This window comes from Nannospalax galili, unplaced genomic scaffold (genome assembly GCF_000622305.1).
Source record: "Nannospalax galili isolate Female #2095 unplaced genomic scaffold, S.galili_v1.0 scaffold265, whole genome shotgun sequence".
NCBI classification, from domain to species: domain Eukaryota; kingdom Metazoa; phylum Chordata; class Mammalia; order Rodentia; family Spalacidae; genus Nannospalax; species Nannospalax galili.
In genome coordinates, this window is record NW_008353747.1 from 3,748,410 (window position 1) to 3,769,078 (window position 20,669).

General features: G+C 40.2%; 1 protein-coding gene across 6 annotated transcripts in view; it reads left to right on the forward strand.

Moving 5' to 3' along the window:
- The window catches only part of Cadm1 (cell adhesion molecule 1), a 363,260-nt gene that overhangs the window by 303,915 nt on the left and 38,676 nt on the right, over positions 1-20,669 (forward strand). For all 6 annotated transcript variants that reach the window (XM_008850951.2, XM_008850952.3, XM_008850948.3 and 3 more), the window contains exons 4-6: positions 1,078-1,215; positions 3,381-3,539; positions 17,372-17,471. In XM_008850951.2, the coding sequence (XP_008849173.1) occupies positions 1,078-1,215; positions 3,381-3,539; positions 17,372-17,471 (397 nt within the window). The remainder of the gene's footprint in view (positions 1-1,077; positions 1,216-3,380; positions 3,540-17,371; positions 17,472-20,669) is intronic.

Below are 20,669 nucleotides of genomic sequence, written 5' to 3' on the forward strand. Positions count from 1 at the left end.
CAGAGATGTATTATTCAACTTATCAGGATGGCATATTTATACATATTTAATTTCTTGTTTCTCTTGAGTTGAAAAACTTATTAATCATAAGACTCAGAGCTGTCTTTGCTTATTCATGGTGGTCAGGGCTCATATTCTTAGATCCACACTGCTGAATTCGGTATTCTTACTGATTTTTATTTCAGGAGATTCAGTCTTGAGGTAGGGCTGCACATTATATGAAGTCTCACTCAACTCAGCTTCATTAAGAAAACATACTTTTGTCATCATTGCCACCCCATGGTGCAGCCCCCAAATATTTTATTTTGACTATTTCATTACATAGATGTTTAATACACTTATAGAATACTGGCTTTAATTTTGATAACTAAGTATACTTTCAAGCAGTTAAGAGTTTCTATCAAACTGCAGCACTGGAATTAGGAATGGAGAAAAGGGCTGCAAGCTAATTGGCATTTCCTGTGTTGCCACACCTTCGCTTTAATGATATGCCATCCATTACTAGATGCAGTTGTACTTGGATTTCTATGAATTGGTTTGATCAATGGAACTGACTCTGAGGCCTAATTTTTCTGTGTGTGTTTGTGGTGAGTGGTTCTTCTAAAGGATCCTGAGCATTCTATCTTTGTTAGTAGACTTTGAAGTATTGCATATGAAGATTGAAACCCAAGGTTGAGTTCAAGGAGAATTACTGCTTTCAGGGCTTCTGGGTAAGGTCATTAATTTCAATAGCATGTCCTCCTCCTCATAACTGTTTCTTCATTAGTTTTTCTAATGCCTAATTCTGTATTGTTGCATCCCAGTCTGTAATAATTTAAGATTTGGAGACTGGTCTTTGTGTAGGATAAATTTAGGGAAGAAACTCCAGATTATCGGATTTTTGCATAATTCAGTTTACTTGATGATGCTTTTCCAGTTCTTTTTGCTCTAACTGTGGCTATTTTCTCATCAGGATATTATTCTATTCAGGAGTGCCCATTGTCTAATGTTCCATCAGTCATGCTGATTTCCAGTGAATGGAAGAATATGTCCTGAAATGTATCCCATAGTTATAAAACACATGTGTTTAATTTGTAGTCCCTCCACGTAACCTGATGATCGATATCCAGAAAGACACAGCAGTTGAAGGTGAGGAGATTGAAGTGAACTGCACTGCCATGGCCAGCAAGCCAGCCACGACCATCAGATGGTTCAAAGGGAACAAGGAGCTCAAAGGTACGATGTGGACTGCCTAGCAGTGAAATAGTTAGCTGGCACTGGGTTCTAGCAAGTAGACCTTGGTAAAAATTACAGGCAAATGCAAAGCAAATGACTTTGAAACAAAAGTATTCATTCAGTTATGGTTTATAATCAATTACTGAAAACATCTGAGGACAGAGTGGCACAGCTTTCATTGTTTTAATTCATGCTCTCACACTTTGGTTTAAGAGCTCATGATGAACCAAACCTATAAACTTGAACTTTTCAGACCAAGAAGAACTGTTACTGGGGATATGCCCTGGACTGAGGCGGTCTCTATCTGCACCTCAACTCCCACTGTGTTTATCTTGTCTTTTGTAGCGACTCTGTGGGCCAGAACCTCAGATTTTCATAGCATGCATTTTGACATGAATTACACTATCAGCTGTTGAGATTGTGCTTCCTATAAGAAGTAGTGCCATTGTGGATCAAGAGCTTCATGTTATTTATGAATTTGCAGAGTCTGCTTTGCTTGGGAACACTGTTACTCTGTTGCCTAATTTCACCAATTTATTTTGCAAAGTATGTGACTTGCAGTGGCTCTCCAGGAGCCCCTTTAGCTGTACTCTCAGTGACTCTCCTTCAATATTAGGCCATGCCTGTTTGATTCCTGGCCCCACAAACACTTGACACCTTTGCAGTTGCATTCAATAAGGGATACAACCTCACCCTTATTTGACCGTTCTCTCATGTCTGTAGGCGTTTGGATTCCTTTCCCTTTAAGGTGGCCCTGCAAGTAGTGCTTGAACAAAGGACTAGGAGCTGACCTCTAGATATTTAACAGAAATACTAGCTCTGTGCCTCAGTTTCCTCTAAAATAGGAAATAACAACAATGGCATTATAATATGGTATTCTTATGAAAATGAAATGAGTGAATTTCTACAAAGTATTAAAAGGTAGCACTGGAACCAGAGTAAGTGTTGTGTGTACTCGTTAAATAAATAAATAGCACAAGGTAGAAAGGAATAAGCCGTTTTAGAAAGGTCATATAGAAATCTAGTTCCAGAAACAGAGAGATCTATAGAGAACAGTTTAAGTTTCCAAGAGCTTTTTCTGTTTTAATCTCCTATTTCCTAGGTATGGTTTTAGAAGGAAGGAGTTTCTCATTTCCCCTCTGCTTTTCTGTCTAAGTGAACTGAGCCATTAAATGTGTACCGATAAGTACAAAACATTCAAAGAAAGTTAATGGTGTGCCATGTTCCTGGGAGTGTTGGGTTCAGGAAGGGACTGCCTGGGCCTATTCATTCCCTCCGGAAGCCTCCTCCTTCCTTTACTGGGTGTTCTTGGACGTGTCTCCCATTTGGCCCAAAGCCCTATATCTTGCTTTGCTCTAGCCCACTGCCCCTGCTTTTCTGTGGTCTTCTAGAAGTCTCAGAGTTTAAACATTTCAATTACAATTTCAATTATGTAAATCCATTTAGTTACTTTCCCTCTTAATTGTTGATGATGGGGGTAGGCAAAGGGGTTGTTTATATCTCTGCTGCTGATTGAATTACTTTAGGGATTTGGATGCTGTCCTGGAATTTTTAAACAGCATGACAGCCTTGTAGATATTTCAAGTTCAGATGGTTGTAGGGTGAAAAGCTCTTTTTCTCTTCTTCCTCCTGAATATCTCAAACAGCCAGATGTAAAAATGGTTGAACTTTCAGCTGACTTGGCAAGAGGGTCCAAGAAAGAAGAAAGATATGTAATACATTTCAATAAAAATAGTGTGTGTTATTTAGGGTTGGAATATATCTTTTAAATATTTTATTTATTATTTTTATTTTATGTGTTTGAGTGTATTGCCTGCATGTAGGTAAGTGCACCCATTTTGTGCAATGCCTGCGGAGGACAGATGAGGCTGTCCGATCCCCTGGAACCAGAGTTACGGACAGTTGTTAGCTGCCATGTGGGTGCTAGGATTCGAACCTGGGTCTTCTGCAAGAACAACCAGTGTTCTTAACTGCTAAGCCATCTCTCTAGCCCCAGATATATCTTTTAAATACTATTATACAAGGTCCAAAAGTAGGAAACTAAGGGAAACAGTCACCAAGCACCTATCCATAGATTTCTCTGTCCAAAGGACTTCTATCATATTTGCTAAAATAGCACTGTTGGGGAGAAGGAAGAGACTCTTCATACATTTTCTCTCTTGCAGGCAAATCGGAGGTGGAGGAGTGGTCAGACATGTACACTGTGACCAGTCAGCTGATGTTGAAGGTGCACAAAGAGGACGATGGGGTCCCAGTGATCTGTCAGGTGGAGCACCCGGCGGTCACTGGAAACCTGCAGACCCAGCGCTACCTAGAAGTGCAATGTGAGTAGCTGGGCATCTTGTTTTGAGGTGTAGTGTGGCAGTGGCTTGAAAACTCTTCAGAAGTCATTCTTTGGAAGGATACATTTTATATAGCATAGGTTTTTGGTTTTTTTTTTTCTGTTGTCTTGGTTGAAAAATAATCGAAGATTACTTTACTGAAATACTGTTGTATTACAAACTACCAGTAAACATGAGTGTACATCTATCTCAAGTATGAAACTAAAATGATTCCTGTCTGCTTTAACATATGACTTAAGATTACCTTCTTTCAGTATAGACTGTTGTCATTCCCCATCCTTGATAAATCTGGGCAGGGGGGTTCTCCTTCCCTTTGTAATCCCATCATAGGAACTATATTTTTATGTAGGGAGCATTTTATTCCCATATAATACCATTTTGTTCTGAAGTACATGTTCTTTTCTATTAGCATAAATGATAACAGTGAGCTGAAAATTGAACTCTGGCCGGGATGCCATGTCCTGATGCCAAGAGGCTACACTGTAATGAGTAAGGCTGCCCCCTTTTGTTTTCCCTGACTTCTCCTCCAGACCTTCCCACTTCAGAGGGAAAAAGCATCTGGTTTCTATATGAAACCATTCTGTGCCAAGGTTATAGCCAAGTTGTTATCTTCTCTCATTGTCATCAAAAGGCTTTGTGGAGTGTGCCTCTGAAAACTCCAGGGGACAATGGAATAAATAGGTGAGTGGGTAGAAGGACAGTGATCAGGGATGTGATGGAGGAGGGGCTTTACCAACGCTGGGGGTCTTTGTGTTAAGTGTCCTAGGGCCACTGTAACAAGTGATACACTACCAACATGGCTTAAAACCACAAAAGTTAATTCTCTCACAATATTGGAGGCCGAAAGACCAAAATCAAGTCTAAATTGGACCTCACTCCCTCCACAGGCCCTAGGGGAGGACCCTTCCTTGTTTCTTCGAGGGCAAGGGCTCGGGGTGGTCCCTAAGGAATTGCATTTTCATAGCTCCTCCATCTCCCTCCTTCCGATGGCTGTTTATTCTCTGAGTATATTATATATGGACACTTCCATTGAATTTAGCCTGCCCAGATCATCTAGAATAATCACATCTTGAGATCTTTAAGTTTGTAATTATATTTGCATAAAAACTCTTTTTCTAAAGGCCACAGTCACAGGTTCTAAGAGTCTGAATATTCCTTTGAGCCATTATTCAACAGATAAACTTATCAGGTGTTTAAATCATCTGGGAAAAACAAGTGGTAGAGAAAGTTGTAAACTATTGCTTATAAGAGACCATCCTGCCCCAGTCTCTTACGACCCTGTGTACATGCCTCAGTTTAATGTTATAGAATACAGGTTTTTCTTGTTAATCGTTTCTTCTACTTCATTATATAGCTTCATTATGAGCATCATGCTTATAATTTTCATATCACTAAAACTATTGTGGTGTAATTCCCCTATAATGGGAAAACAGAAATGATCTGATATTATCTAAATCAGCAGATAGTAGATTTCTTGTGACTTTGTTAATATGTAATTCATTTAAGCAAACTTAATATCCATTAACTTTCCTTGTAGGGGCCCATTAGCTTTAATAATGCATTAGCTCCTTTGTGAGTCCTGAGTAGATATTCACCCAGTTTCCACCCCTAAACTCTTTAAGTAGTTTCCCAGAGTAGAGTGTCTTTTAAATAGAATGTAGCCCCTCCCACCTACAAAATTATACTCACTGCCAAATGCAGCGCACCTCCTTCCCTTGAAAAATGTGATGATGTCCCTGGCCTTATTTTCATTTTCTGAAGATTCAAGAGGGATTTGTCCTTCCAAGAAATGAGTACAGCTCCATATCTGAATCCATTTGACTTCAATCTAACAAATACTGTGTGTTCCTCCCTTCAGGAGTGTCACTGTAACACTGTCCAAAAATGAGTCTGTACCTTGTGAACATTTCAAACTTTTAACATGGCAGCCTTTAGAAGTCAGTTCTCTGTTCTTTCATTCAACATAAGTCATATCAACAATTTATTCTTGATACTTTGGGGGGATATATGTAGGTGAAAATAAATCTTGTATAAAGGAAGGTAAGGAATTATAGACATATAATTCTGAATAGGAATTTGGGGGACTGGTTTGAAATCTTAAGACTTTCAGTGTTCAAGAAAGTTACCTGACTCTCCAGTCTAGGAATAGTGCTCCATTTCTGGAGCTCATTAAAAACCCCATGGAGTTGGTCAGGCATGCCTTAGCTTCTTCAAGTGCAGTTGGGAGTCCTTGCATCCTTCCTACTATCTTTACTCTCCTTGAACACCAGCAGCTATGCACTAGCAAAAACCTGCAGTCTCTGTACCTGAAGCACTCGCATAGGGTCTTTAGTCTTAGCTGTTGGCCAGTAGTGGTGAGGTTCAGCCCCGCCCCCTTACAATAGGCCTTTCTCTGCAGACCACACCTCATCTTGATGGCCCCCAGGAAAGGAGAGATTACTGAAGGGATGGAGTTCTTAGAATAGATGGTTCAGAGACCAGTCTACATAGATGGGGAATTGTTGTGGACACCCATGAGGAATACCACCCCAGTCCTTTTTTTTTTTTAAAGAAACAGAGTTGGAGTTGAAGTTTATTAGCAAGAAAACAATATAGCCAGGCGTGGTGGTGCCATGTGGATGCTAGGAACCAAACCCAGAGTGTTTATATGAATGTTGTACTCATTTTTTCTTTCATTTTGAGATTTGGTCCTCATGTATTCCTGGCTTGTCTCAAATTTGCCAAGTTTAACTTTGAACTTCTGATCTTCCCAAATGCTGCAAGGCCTGGTTGATGCAGTGCTGGGCATCTAACCCAGGGTCCATGCATGCTGGGCAGTCACTCTACCAGTTTATCTACATCCATAGCTCCTGTGGGCTACATTTTTATAGATGGTTTTGTGTTCTTCTGATAGGTCCATGACATTTCATCTGTCAGCTGTCATTGATGAGCCATTCCTTCATTACGATTGTGAAGACACTCTTCATTCTATCCTCCTTTTTTTGCTTGTTAGTTGATACAGTTATATAAAGGAAAATATCACCAGGCATGGTGTTTGGTGCATGCCTACAGCTCCTGGCACTCAGGAGCAGAGGCAAGAGAATCACTACAAGTTTTATGCTAGCCTGCTTTATATAGCACGTTCCAGGTCAGCTAAGGCTCCATAGCAAGGCCATGCCTTGAAAGAGGGGAAGAGGAATAAGGGATGAATGACTTTCCCTAATCTCTTTTTATTTATTTATTTATTTTTATATAAATAATTTATTCAGAATTTCATACATGTATATAAGGTGTTTTGATCGAATCCATGCCCATTCCCTCCCCTCTGACTCCTTCCATATCTCCCCATCACTTTTTTCTGATAACTTCATGTACTCTTTCTTCTTCTTTGGTTTATTTCTTTTTTTTTATGGGGCTTTGGGCTACTCTAACGTTCTCCCCTCTGAAGAAGTAATCCTAATATCTTTTAAGGATTAGATACAAGCTCCCAAATACTTTCTACGTTTTTGGCCTTTGTACAGTGTATGTTGCTAAGAGGCCCAAGGACATTTTGTCTTTTAGCCAAGAAACTGTCTTTTACCCTAACTGCCTAGCCAATTCCTACTTCCTATTCTTATCACACCATCCTCTGAAGAGGTCACCCAAATTGCCAATAGGGAATTGGGACACAGACTGCTCTGGCTTCTTCCATGCTGAATAGAGATGCAGGGTGAGGCATACCTCTTATCTCTAGGGGGAAAAGAAAGTCCTTGAATAATGAATAGGAGATGTGAAGGAGAAATAAAGGCAAGAGTAATTAGCATTATAAGTTCTAGACAGGGAACTAGAAAAAGGTCAGAATGTGGCAAATTTCAAATGTTCATATGAGAGTCCATTGGAATTTCTTGACAAGGGCTTCCAAAAGCATCTCTCTGTTGGGTTCCTCCTCATTTTTCTTTTGTCTTCCAAGGCTGGACTCTAGAGTGATGGATTCAGAGTTTGCTTTCAGGTATTCTGATAGCTGTTGGAGTGATGAGAATCAGTGTCAGTTCCCTCTCAAAGGCTTCTAGATAGGGGGAGAAAACAAATTTATCCATCATTTTAGAACAATAGCTGGTTGTCTCCCTTAGCCTCAGGTGGACACTACAATATTGGAGACCAAGATTTGAAGTCTTACATCTGAGCAGCACTTTCTGGTTAAGAACAAAATCAACAATGAGAAATAATTGTCTAAAAAACTTTTTATATAGACTTAAGCCTAATATCTGGGAAGTGTAATCCCTTGAACTATTAAAGAAATATACTGATGACATTACTCTTTGGTTATACTTTGCTTTTGAATGTTTAAGACCATTACAGTTGGCCCAAATAAATCAATTTACTTTTACACTTAAGGTCATTTGAGGATCTGTTCCTCAGGGGTCACATGGGTTTGGGAGGATCTCCTGGCTTCTTTCTTTTACCAATTCTATCAATGTGAAGATAAGTCAAAGGTCCTGCTCGACCATGTCTGGCTTTACTTGGAAGCATAAGATGTTTCCTCTGAGTTAACCCTCCTCTTTGTAGACTGGACACTGGTTCAAGTCCATCTCGTGGGGTCTTCATGTCCTCCCTGAACAAGAGGACAGGTGACTCACCACAGTTACAGGACATTTTGAGAGATGTTCCATAATCCCCTGGAACTTAGACAACCTTGGAGGGCAAGGGGCAAAAACTGTCCTTTAAGTCCCTCTGACCACATTAGTATAGGCCTCAAAGTATAGCTGTTAAACATCCAATGAGGTTAGTTCCACCAGTCTGATACTTTTAATTATAATATGCTTTATAGATAAGGCTTGTGTAAAAAAAACAAATATTCTCAGATAAACCTTCACTAGATATATATGTTGTTCCTTAAACCAGTTGACTATACTATGACTAGAAATTTTAAGATTATGTGTATATTATTTATGTCTCATCCTTTATATATCATAAAAAACCTACACAGACCTTCATCAAGACTTGCTTAGGCTTTCTCATTTTTTCTATTTTAGAAAATAGCTCCATTACCATATCCTTTTAACACCTTTTGCAGTATCATTTTTTTTCGAATAATTATGAGACATAATAGCATTAACAAATAAATTTTCCTACTGTTACAAAACATTTTTCCTGGGGATGCTAAGCAATGTTTATTCCCTTAAGGTTCTAGTGTCAAGCCAATGTTTGATTAAAGTTTTACTGGAGAACCAATGAATCTATTGAGCTTACTTACCGAGATAACTGAGGGGTTGCTGAGGTGTATGTGTGACCTGAGGGTAAGCACGCTGGAAAGCCTTTACCCAGCATGGGTCATGCCTTCTCTTCCTAGCCTTCCCCAGATTTCCATTCCTATTTTTAAATTGACTCAAATCCATGATGCTGTCACTTGTTAACCTTTATAAGATCACTGACCCCTTAAAAAGTTCTTTGATAGTGATAGGCCTAGAAAAGGTGAAGAAAATCACAGTCACCACATTTAGCTTGGACTGATGTATGGATGTTTACCCCTTAGAGTTTCCTCACCTTATCTGTCACTTTTGAGACCCATTTTCTCTAGGGTATCATGATTCATGTAATACAGCTATAAAATTAGGAATTTTATTTATTAGGCATATATGTCTAATAAACATTTTTACTGTATCATTATTCTTTCTAATGTCCTTTGTCACCTAAAATTTCTTTATGCTATCAGTGATAAACATTGTTTCCAGGAAGTACTGAGTCCCTTCACTATTTCATATCCCCCTCTCACTCCTCCACTCCTCCCCACCCCCACCACCACTCCCACCCCCGAGAAAATAAGACAACCTCCAGGGCAAGCAGATCATCATGCTGTTAAGTAGCCTCAGTTGCTTTCATCTTGACCCATTTTGGCTAAGGAAGGTTTGTAGGAAGATCTCACTATGCCATCTAAGATGAACGACCAGGAACATTATTAGCAGGATTAAGTGACTGATGGTGGACTTCTATGTAAGTTATGTCCTGTTTGTAAATAATGTTCAGAGGTAAATAAAATAATGACACTCCACTCTGTATGCCACTTAAAGAATGACAGAGAATGGGGAGGAAGCATTAAAATGAAGGGGTGTGTTTCTCCCCTTAAGATGGAATATCTCCATGTTACATAGAGGACAAGGTTTGAGCTGCAACTTGGAATTGCTTTTGTCTTATGGATTCAAGCCCTAATTAATTGAACCAGTATTTTGCAGTGTTTGTTTGTTAGTACCCTTATTGTGATACCAGGAGAAATTGTTGTGCCCAATTATGTGAAAAATCAGCCAGATGTGTATGCTGTCATACTTTTAATAACCCTTAAATTTTGGTGAGTACAGATATTAATTGTGTAGTATGCATTGAAGTGATTAACATCAATGTAATTTATCATCTGGAGATTTCTGAACATAAATAAATGAGTTGTTTTGTTCAGAAAGGTGTTGACCCCTTCAGAATCAGTGAATTAAAGTCCCCCCTCCTCTTTTTTATTATAAATATGAAAGGCACCACAATCAGCCAAGTGTTCAGTTATTTGATTTTCTGGGGCATTAGCCGCTCTTGTTTGTGACATTTCCCTGTTGGGTGCTCGTTTGCAAGCTCATTAATAAGGTTTTCTCATAGGAACGTAGCCGGGAGTGAAGAACATACAGTTGGGCTCTTACTTCCCTAGCTTTCATTCTGAGACCCAGCAAGGGTATAGCAGCAGCATGCAGCTAAATGTTTAAAACAGAAAATAATTATGTTCGCAAGCTAGAATTCAAAGCTCTGTGTTCTTAGATGTTACACAGAGAACAGTTCTGCCTTTTTAATGTGTTGAGCTATATGACCCTAAACTCTTCCCATGCATTTTTTTTTTCCTTGCAAATGCCATATAGGTGTTGCCCAGATTTACAGCATGGTTGATTATAGCAGAGCTTGGTAGAATTGTAGCCCGGTTAGTAGAGCCTCAGATCTGAAGGAATGCATGCTTTTCAAATAAAAGGCTGTTTAAAGGAGAACAGTTCACTGTGCACTAAAAGAAAGTGGTCTAAATAGCATCAAGGTGGGAACACATAGGGACATTCCCTGGGAATTGAAAGGGAAGCTGTGGTCCTCAGTGTGAAATCCAGAGTGCCCTGCAGACAAGAAGAAAGCCTTGCTCTGGATGCAGACGAGCCTGAGCTCTGGAATTACTGCTGCATGACTTTGATTTCTCCCCTTGTTGTCTTGCTCTTTAGATTGTTTGTAAGAAACCCTCATCTTGTGAGTGTTTGTGCATGTGTGTATTTGTGAAAAGAAAGAAATTAAGAAAGGGAGAATGAAACCAAACATCCCCTAGAAATGGGTGTTGGAGCCTCCTCTGCCCTGATTATCACCTGGTAGCTAATCTTGTACATGGGCATGGTTTTCAAAATGAGTTTTATTGACTGGATGTAGCCAGGTATTTTATAAATCCATATTCCTGTTCATCCAAGGTCCAGAGAAGGGCAGATTTTTTTTTAATCCATTCCTTCAGCTAGAGGAAAATTGGGCATTGAGGAGATGATCAAAATTTGTTCTTATCTGTGACAAAATAAATGTTTCTATGGTATTGATAGCGCCCTGTGGTGAAGGAGGAAGAAAAACCTGGAAATTGGAAAATCTTTCCTGTTGGAACAGAGGATAAGGCTTCGCTTCCAAGAGCAGCTCCTCTGTCTGCTCCCCTCCCCTGTCAGCTCTAGTCCCAGATTATTTTCCAAAGCAAAACAGTCACGTTTTCAGATTGGACCTGTTGCTGTCTGATCTCTGGGCTCTTCCTTCTACTTTCCTTCTGACTTTGTTATTATTATTTAAGCAGTAAGTTGAGTTTTAAAGAGATTACTTCAGTGATTATTATCCCTTGTGAGAAATAACCAAGGCATGGAGACCCACTGATTGAAGCTAACTTTTTAATCTGTCTCATATATATATATATACATATATATATATTTTTTTAAGTTATCGTGTGTGTGTGTGTGTGTGTCTAAGTACAGAGCAGGGGCAATTTCACGTTCTTAAGTTCCAGTGCTGTAGATGGTGTGTGGTACATTCCACAGAACCAAAGAAGGCAGTTATTTAGGAAAGTTTGTAACCAATATTTGAAATGCAAAGGCCAAGCATCAGGCCAAAGGCATTGCAAGCAAGACCAGATGACCCACCAGGTAGTGACGCCCCACAGAAAGAGCCTTCCTCTGCTTCTCACTGACCTCCTGTGTTGATTAAAGATGACTCTATTTTTCTGTGAACATCCAGTGCTTTCGTAGTGAAACTAGTCTCCTAATGTACACTCTTTGTGTAATGGTTTTTAGCTCAAGGTCAAATTTTGATTCTGTAGAAGGCTAAATGATTGTGATGCTAGCCTCTAAAATTTAAAAAGAACAGTTAAACAAAATCCTTTATGATGTCCCCTAAGATGCCGCTCTGAGATATACCAGAGATGCCAGATAACTATGTCATGAAATGCAAGCTCATCAGCTAAAACACGTAGAGAGCTGGCTTGACTTTCAACAAAACACATATATTTTCTTATTTTTGAGGTCTAAGATGGATTCCAGTCCTGGTTTTTTGTTTGGTTTGGTTTGGTTTTGCTTTGTTTTACTTACTCTTATTATTTAATCCATAGTAGAGTTAGAAGCAGAAACCATGTCCTGGTATTTCCTAACTTTCTAATTCTCCTTTATTCACTGCCTCTGCAGATGTATATCAAATGCCTGCTGTGCCAGGCACTGGGACTACTGTAGTTGTCTAAAATTTTAAAACAAAACAACCCCTCACAGAGCTAGCACCTGAGCAATGTTTGCTTCCGGTCCTGATGATTTCTTCAAAGGTATGGGAGAGAACTGTGAACCCCATTGACATCAGAACCTTGTACCACAAGAGCATAGAATAAGATTTGACTCTGTTGAGTGAGCGAGCAGTAATTCTAACTAGCACATTTCTTTTTTCTTTTAAGGTCTTTTTGAGACAGAGTTTCCCTGTAACCCCAGCTGGTCTGGTACTGACTATGTAGACCAGGCTGTCCTCAATCTCACGAGAGATCCACCTGCCTCTGCCTCCAGAGTGCTTGGATTAAAGGCATGTGCTACCATGCCCAGCTCTCTTAATCTCTTAATATAGCTCAACCGTCCCCAAGAAGTGTAATTTGTTGTTTTTCTTTCTTTTCTTTTCTTTTCTTTTTTTTTTTTGTTTTGTTTTGTTTTGTTTTGTTTGGAACTAGAGCTCACTCTAGCCCAGGCTGTCCTAGAACTCACTTTGTAATCCAGGCACAGCCTCCCAACTGCTGGAACTACCTCGTATGAGGTATAGTCCTAAGTATTATAATTCATACAATACATGTAGGGGTCATTTCATCTTGAGAGGGAACATTAGTTGTAAGTGTCTTGGGATAAGAGAAAAGCAAGTGTTTTACAAGATGTCATCTTTCACTACTCTGAGAGCTCTGTGTGACCTTGTTTCAGACAGGCCCAGTTATCTTGTGTGCTAAACATTTCCCTCTACTCATTACAAAAGTGTCCTCCTCCAGCACTTTAGACAGCCGTATTGTAGAAGTTGATTTTTGCTTTGAGCTCAAACAGCTTCTAATACACACCAACTCTCAGGTTAATCTTTGCATTGTTGTTCTACTGCAAACTGCAGTAATCCTCCACAATTTCCAGACAAACTCTTCAGTCAGTGCTTCTCAAAGCTGCAGTGCCAGGGGGCGACCTAGATCTTCCCCCAGCCATGCTGGTTGCAGCTATGCCACTGTTGCCCTGAGTCATGGTGTCATACCCCTCTCCCCAACCCCTGTACCTCCAGGACTTGAAACATGAGCCCTTGGTCCATAGGTATCAAATCCCACACTTACTGTGTTTCTGAATACTGAATGAAAACTAAGTGAGGAACTTGGAGAGCTGAGGTCCCACACACAGTTGGAAGAAGAGATTTTCCCTCCAGCCCTTGCAGTTGCAGGTGGAGAGTTACACTCAAGCCCATCTGGTTATAAGTAGAGATTTTCATTTCATACTTTAGTCCTGGCTGTAGTGGCCATGTCAAAGAATATTTGATGCTGCCATGCCCCTGATTTAGAACTTCTCAGAGAAAGAAAGTGGCAGGTGCCTCTGATGCAGTCCATCTCCTGCCAGGACAACAGCCTCAGTTCTTCTCTCCACTGCATGGGTAGGATGGCAGCCCAGTCAGAAGGAAAAATCAATTCATGGACCTAATGTGCTAGTGTCGGGCTCCAGAGAGGAGACTGTGCATTTTCATTTACATGGAAAGTTGAAATACAGGTTACAGAATCTCGAGTTTCATCTTCTGAAAAGATCACAGAACCTGGTGCAAGGTCAGACTGCATGAAATCAATTGTAATCTGCCAGCAAGCCATTCGAACCTCTTTAAGAGTTTCCTTTTATATTTTCCCCTTAATGGAGAGGAAAACACATTTAAGGAAAGTCTCATCAAGTCAGAATGTCTTCCTAATATTATTTTTTAATTGGTTGCTACAGTAGTATGCCCTACAGCCTCATGGTATTTAACCCTCTGTGCGACTTTGAGTAATGAACAAATTTTGTCTGTTATAGCAGTCTTGCTAAGTGTCTTTTATAGGTTTTTTAAAAGATTACAATGTATTATGAAAACCTCAGATCTTTCCACCTAATTGATTGGCTGTTGCTGATGCCATCTCTGTAACTGTAATGCTCCTTAAGTGCACAGGCCTAACTATTTTTCTTATTTTTATATAGCAGTTCCATTTTATCATGACATTAAGCCATTCTGAGTGATATGTTTTTGGCCAGTTATTGCTCTTGGGTGGAAAGTGTTGTCTGGCTTTTAGCCTTGTGCCTTACAACATCAACTGAGGCGTAAAATGATCCCCCAGAAAATGTACTAGGCTTTACCTTATTACTTAAAAATAAATCTTAAGAGTCTGGTCTGTTTCAGAAAAGATTGGGTGGGTTATAACATTTGATTTATGAGCATAATTAAAATATAAATGATGAGCTCTGGACTATTCAATCAGCCATCTCAGTTGTTCAGTATTTTGACATACTCCTATTAGATCCAGGGTCTTTTCTGGGAAATTTCAATGTCCCTGACTTCTAAAGTTGTTGGTGGGATCCCCACATTTCCATCCTACCTGTTGAAGATACCCAAGTTCCTCAGTTAGGACAAAATTTTCAATCTTGTTTTTAAGTTTCCTATTGCCTGAGGGACAGATCTTGCCACTCAGCCTTTGTTTGATTTTTAGAGTATGAAGATAGTTCAGATAATATGGTCAGATAATATGTCCATAAATACTGCAAATGTCAATGGAAGGGGACCCGTACAATACAAGCAAGATTAATGTGTACTTTTTCTGCCAGCCATTAAGGTAAATGTGAGCTATACCCATACATAACACAGTGGATGCATCTGCAGAAACCTAAAAAGTAAATTGGGAAAATCAGTTATCAAAACTGAAGGTGTAGTTTCCATGGCTTAAATTACATATTACATTGTGGCCAGCCCTTTGCCTGTTCCTCCTGATTTATGTATATAGTTGACAACTGGTAAACAGCTCATTAAGAACATAAAAATGCATCTAACCATAACAAACTCAGTAGAACTGAAGAGGCAGGGTAGATTAGACTGTCCAACATTCTTCGTTATTAATTGAACTTGGACATATCAAGCCTTTAGTGCACTGTATTGAAAAAATATACTCTTTCTCTGTGCTTGTAAATTACACAGAGAAGTAAAAAACAATATAAACTTTGCACACAGTCCAGTACACACACCAGCAAATGCAGACTAATAAGCATAGACCAGCAAATACTCTCAAGCAGGTGTAGATCATCAACTGCATACCAGCCAAGACAGAGCCGCAAGTTTTTTGCTTCCCCTTAATGAATGGGCTAAAGTCAACAGTGCATGAAACTTGCAGCCCTTTTATGGCTCACAGATTTACCTATAAGCAAATGTTATGTCCCACCCCAAATTTGGGGCTCCAGATTTATGTCAGAGGTTCCCTAACCAGGATCTCCACAGTGCTATTTGATTGATAAAATATGAATTATTAGATAGGTCTTTTGTTATCTGTTTGTTATAATCTCCCATTTGTTTTTGCTTATCCTTTAAAAAAATAAATTTCATCAAATAGCTGTATGTCGATGAGAGAGGGGCTTGTATCACAGAAATGCAAGACTGTATTCAGTCTTATATATGGTCTAAAAGTATGTGCCCAGGAGCCCTTGCCTCAGCCCACAAGCTGGGCTAGTTCAGGGTCACTCTGTTTGTCCTTTGTAAATATTTCTTTTTTTAAAATAACTACGTTCCCAATCCATTTATCAGGAGCCTCACTACTTTGCTTTTAACATTTCTTTTGCCAGTAAGTTCAAGAAAGGGACTGTGTTACTTGCAAAGAGTCAGTTGGAACCGTGGGACTTGTCATCTTTATGTCCCCTGGCAAGAGGTGTAGCTCCTCAGAAAGTGCTACCGATTCACAGTAGGCAGAGCACACTAGTGGGTCTTCAAGGGGCCTCTCTTAAAAGGACCTGAATGTCATGTGACTTTCAACGATATGAGTGAAAGGTCTGTGATAGGAAGGAGACTATAAAAATGCATCAAGCAGCAGCTGTCCCTAGTGACAACTCCTCATGCAGCTTCCATAGCTGAGTTGGCCATATTTCTGTATTCTCCCTTATTCCATAGGATGACTATAGATGAGCTCACCACTGCTTGTAACAGGCCAGGGGCTGTTGTTTAGGTGATGTGATTGTGTGGGAGAGTAAAACCACGGTAATTGTTTTGACCTTTCAGCCAACTGATGTCTTGCCCTCTCACATTTATTACTCTTGGGTACATTTCCAAAAACATATATTTACAGAGCCTGAGAATTAAGTGAGAAAGCATAGGAAAATAACCCAATTCACTCAGATTCTATTTGTAAATCTATTTGTATGTCTATCCATGTTGATTCTAACTATTCAGCATCCCTTCCTGTTCCCTAAGCCTGCCATCATTCATCTCTTGATACCCACACCACATCTTACTAACAAGCTCCATTTCAAGTAGCTGATGGAAATAAAAATACTTGTATCACTTTCCTAGATACATCATTGTATTAGAAAACAGTAGTCAGTTTTAATTATGGGCTGCCATTGGGAAATGTGCTTTTGAATCAGGAACCTAGACCATAGGGCTATCTGTTGTGTTATCTCTATGACCTTGAACTGGCTACTTGCTTCTGTGAGTCCCTTAAACTCTTACCTGTTCCACTGCTGGGATGGTTCCTCTGATAGTGGACTCTGAGCAAATGTCAGTTTTGTTTCTTCCATATTCATGCCAGGATGTAGACTCATTTGGGGCCACCCATCTTTCCCAGATCTTTTCTTAAAGCTATTTGAGCAGAATCCAGGAAACAATTTGAAAGCAAGAGCACAGAGCAGGCAGACTTACTAATATACAGTGTCACAACATATCATCACATACTTATACATGATATATAATAAAGTGTATCAACTCTGAGTACCACAAATATCTGTGGCTTCACCTCAGCATGATGGCAAATGAGTTTCCCTTAGCTTGACTGAGTTCAGAGATAAATTTCAATGTAACAAAATGTTATTTCACAGGAAACGTTTGATGTGGCACAGTTGGCTTATGAATCTCTTATCTATTTGAGGTTCACTCCTAAGAGTTATTAGTCAATTTAATTTGAACAAATACCAGGATTACTAACTAATCAGAAGGATGTTGCTGAAGGCATGTGGGTGGGGATCTCAAGTAAGAGCTGGTGGTATGGGGCTTGTGGCAGTGTGCGTGAATGATTTACCTGATGCTCCCATTTGCTAAACATCATGCTTTGTGTTGTTGTCACACAGATAAGCCACAAGTGCATATTCAGATGACTTACCCTCTACAAGGCCTAACCCGGGAAGGGGATGCACTCGAGTTAACATGTGAAGCCATCGGGAAGCCCCAGTAAGTTCTGAAAGCCAAGGTTGGCTGAGGGTCATGAGCAGTAAATGTCAAAATGCAAAGATGTACAGTCACAGCTCATTGGCCTGTCACCTGTCTGCTGTTATAAAAAGAATGGAAGATTTTTCAGAAAATGAAGGATATTCAGTGAGAGGGGAAATAAATATCCGTGGTTCTTAATGGTCAAGATTGGGAGAAAAATGCCAGCTCGGACTGGAATTCCAGTGAATTCCATTGTGTTATCATCAACAGTGTGGTCAGGACTATTTTCTCTGACATGTAAAAAGTAAGCTTAATAAAAATTCCATGAACTAGGACTGGAAAGATGGCCCAGTGCTTAAGAGCACTTTCTGTTCTTAGAGAGGACCCAAGTTTGGTTCCCAGCACCCACATTAGGCAGCTTACAATTGCCCGTCACTGCTTGCTCCAGCTCCAGGGGATCCGATCCCTTTTTCTGGTCTCAGCGGGTACCCACAGGCATGTGCACACGCTTACACTCAGACACGCATGCATAGAAATGAGAAGTTTTCCACATACCTCTACCAACTGTTTTCTTGCCTCAGCTGGCAGGATGGCTTCTAGACCCGAGTTAAGAGTTTAGGGCCAGCTATAGGCAAAAAGAATCTGCCCTGCCTTTTCTGTCGTATTTCCTGCCAAGAAGTGTTCTACTGGAGACTGAGAAGCAGGTCTGTTAGTGAGGGAGAGGTTTAGGATCTTTCCTCAAGGAGGAATGTGTACGTCACTGCCTAAGAGGAAAAAGAGAACTGACTCAAGACTCCTGTGCCGCTGAGGAATGGGAAAGAGCTGCTGTATTTACCTCTGTGAAATAATCCAAAGTGGGCCAAAGGAAGCATGTAGGTCACCACCAATATGACAGACAAGCCCTGGGGCTGTGCTATTTCAAGTATTTCACAGTTTACTTTAGAGAGAGGCCTCCAGTCTTCCATCTTTCTAGTTTAAAAGAAAAAAAATGTTTTCAACTGTTAAGGAAAGGCCATCCCAATCTGTGGTCATGAAATGGAAGAACCAGTCAAGTTGGGATTAAGGACACTCTAACTTTCGGTGGTATCCAATGACAAAAGAGCATTGAGCTCCCCCTGCTGTCACTATGGTAGGATTCATTTTTTTTCCCCCTTACAGTTTTGCTAACCAGCATCTTTACAGTGTTCATATGAAGAAGACCTTAGACATCTTAGCAGAGCTTTTTCCAGATCCTCAAAGAATTCACCCCGTGATGGCTAAGGAGCCAAGAGCAAAGTCAGGGGAGCCTGGCTGTCAGTCCTTTCTCCCATGCCAACTCTTCTGTTACTCTACTTGCCTCTCTGTAGACTAGCTAGCCTTCCTCCTGCCTAGTAAGTTAGAGGTGTGAAGATAACCTTTAGGAGGTGGATGGTAGGTTTGGTTCTGTTTTGCTTTTTCGCTTGTGTTCCAGGTTATTTAACCCTGAGTATTTTCAGCTTTGATAAAGTGTTCTTTTCTCTTTTAAGCCCTACAAAACAGACTCTGATCTTTCCTTTTATAAACCGTTTGATTTATGCCCTAATTAGCAGCTTACCTTACTTCTAAAACAATCCAGTGGAGGGGGAAAAGACTTCTCAAGGGCCTCTGGCTACTTGTAGCACCTGTGTTCAACCACATCAGTCACATTTACACTCTACAGCTTGCTAACCTATATTTTGTTTCTGAATTTTTTCCTCCTGAAGAAGGTACTGTGTTCAATTGAATGTGCCACGGGGACAGTAAATTACATGTTTCCTTCAGGACATTTATGCCAGAGGGTATTTGTTTGTTCTTCTCAAGTCAGAAAGGGTGTGTGGCTGTGTGAGCAAGCGGGTGTTACTCTCAGCTGTCCCCCTAGTACCTATTTATTTTCTCAAGAAATTGCATACAATAAAAATGGTAATTTAACTTGCCATTAAATGTTGTGCATATTCTCTACACTTACCCCCACTGATTGTTTCAGCTGTCAAACAGCAGCCTGTTAGGTCTGATTGCCAGGCAGACCCATTTGCCACTGCCTACAAGGAGGGCATATACAGTATTAATTTTTAAATAATTTGCCATGTTGTGGTGGCAAACTCGTGTAATTAAAGAGAAATTTTAATTTCACTTCCCATTTGAAAACCAGAATGCTACTTGACAGGCCCAACTTGAGTATCCCTTCATCATTACCCATGGGTCTCTGGTCATGTCACCACACCTAGAGGTAAGAGTATGAACTGAAAGGAAATTATTTGTGCACTCAAGTCTCTGTTACCCTTCCTTCCTTTCAAATAAAAGTTTGGGGCTAAGGGTGTAATTCAATGGCAGAGTGCTTGCATGGCACACACAAGGCTCTGGGTTTCATCCCCAGCATCACACATCCCACACATAAGAACAAATGTTTTCGGATACACTCTTATAGATATGTTCTTGATTTCTTAGGAGATTGAGGGGAGATGCCTTGAGAAATAAAAGTTTCAAGTTCAGTGAATGTGAAAGACACTTGGCATGTGGGCATTTTTCTCTCTAGAGTATGAAATTACTTTTCGTGAACTTTGCTTTTTCTTAATGGATACATTAAGATATGTGTGGTATTCTAAATCACCAAAACTTGTTTCTGATTACCAGTTAGCTTGTGGGACCTAGGGAGGCCACTTGGAGGTATGCTACCTGGTCTCTAGTCCAAGAGGTAGTCACTCTCACAGGGAAGTCTAGCTCTATTTGGTCCTAGAAGAGTCAGTAAAGAAGGGCAGTTGATGACCAGAGGACAGATAGACAAGGCGGACAGGACCATCCCACTGGCATCTTCGTTGGGGAGAGTCAGGTTAAAGGGAAAGGAAGTGATAGAATCTTTCCAGAGTCAGAGGTAGCTTTCCAAAAAGCAATCTAAATGAAAGCTCTGTTCAAGGCAGGCCTAGTAGCACAGACCTGTAATCCTAGCTACTGTGGAGGTGGATAGAGGCAGTAGGTTTACCAGAGTTTCAAGGCCTGGTCTACAGAGCAAATTCCAGATGGGCCAGGGAAGCTTTTAAAACAAAAGTAATGAAAGAAGGCAGAGGATATAGCTTAGAGGTAGGTAGAGCAAGCATGTGTAGAGGCCCTGGGTTCAATTCCTACAAGAGGATGGGAACAAGAGAGGGAGGGAGGGAAGGAAGAAAGAACTGTTCAGGTATAGAAGTCTATTTAAACATCACAAGTGACTTCCAGGCAAGCAGACAT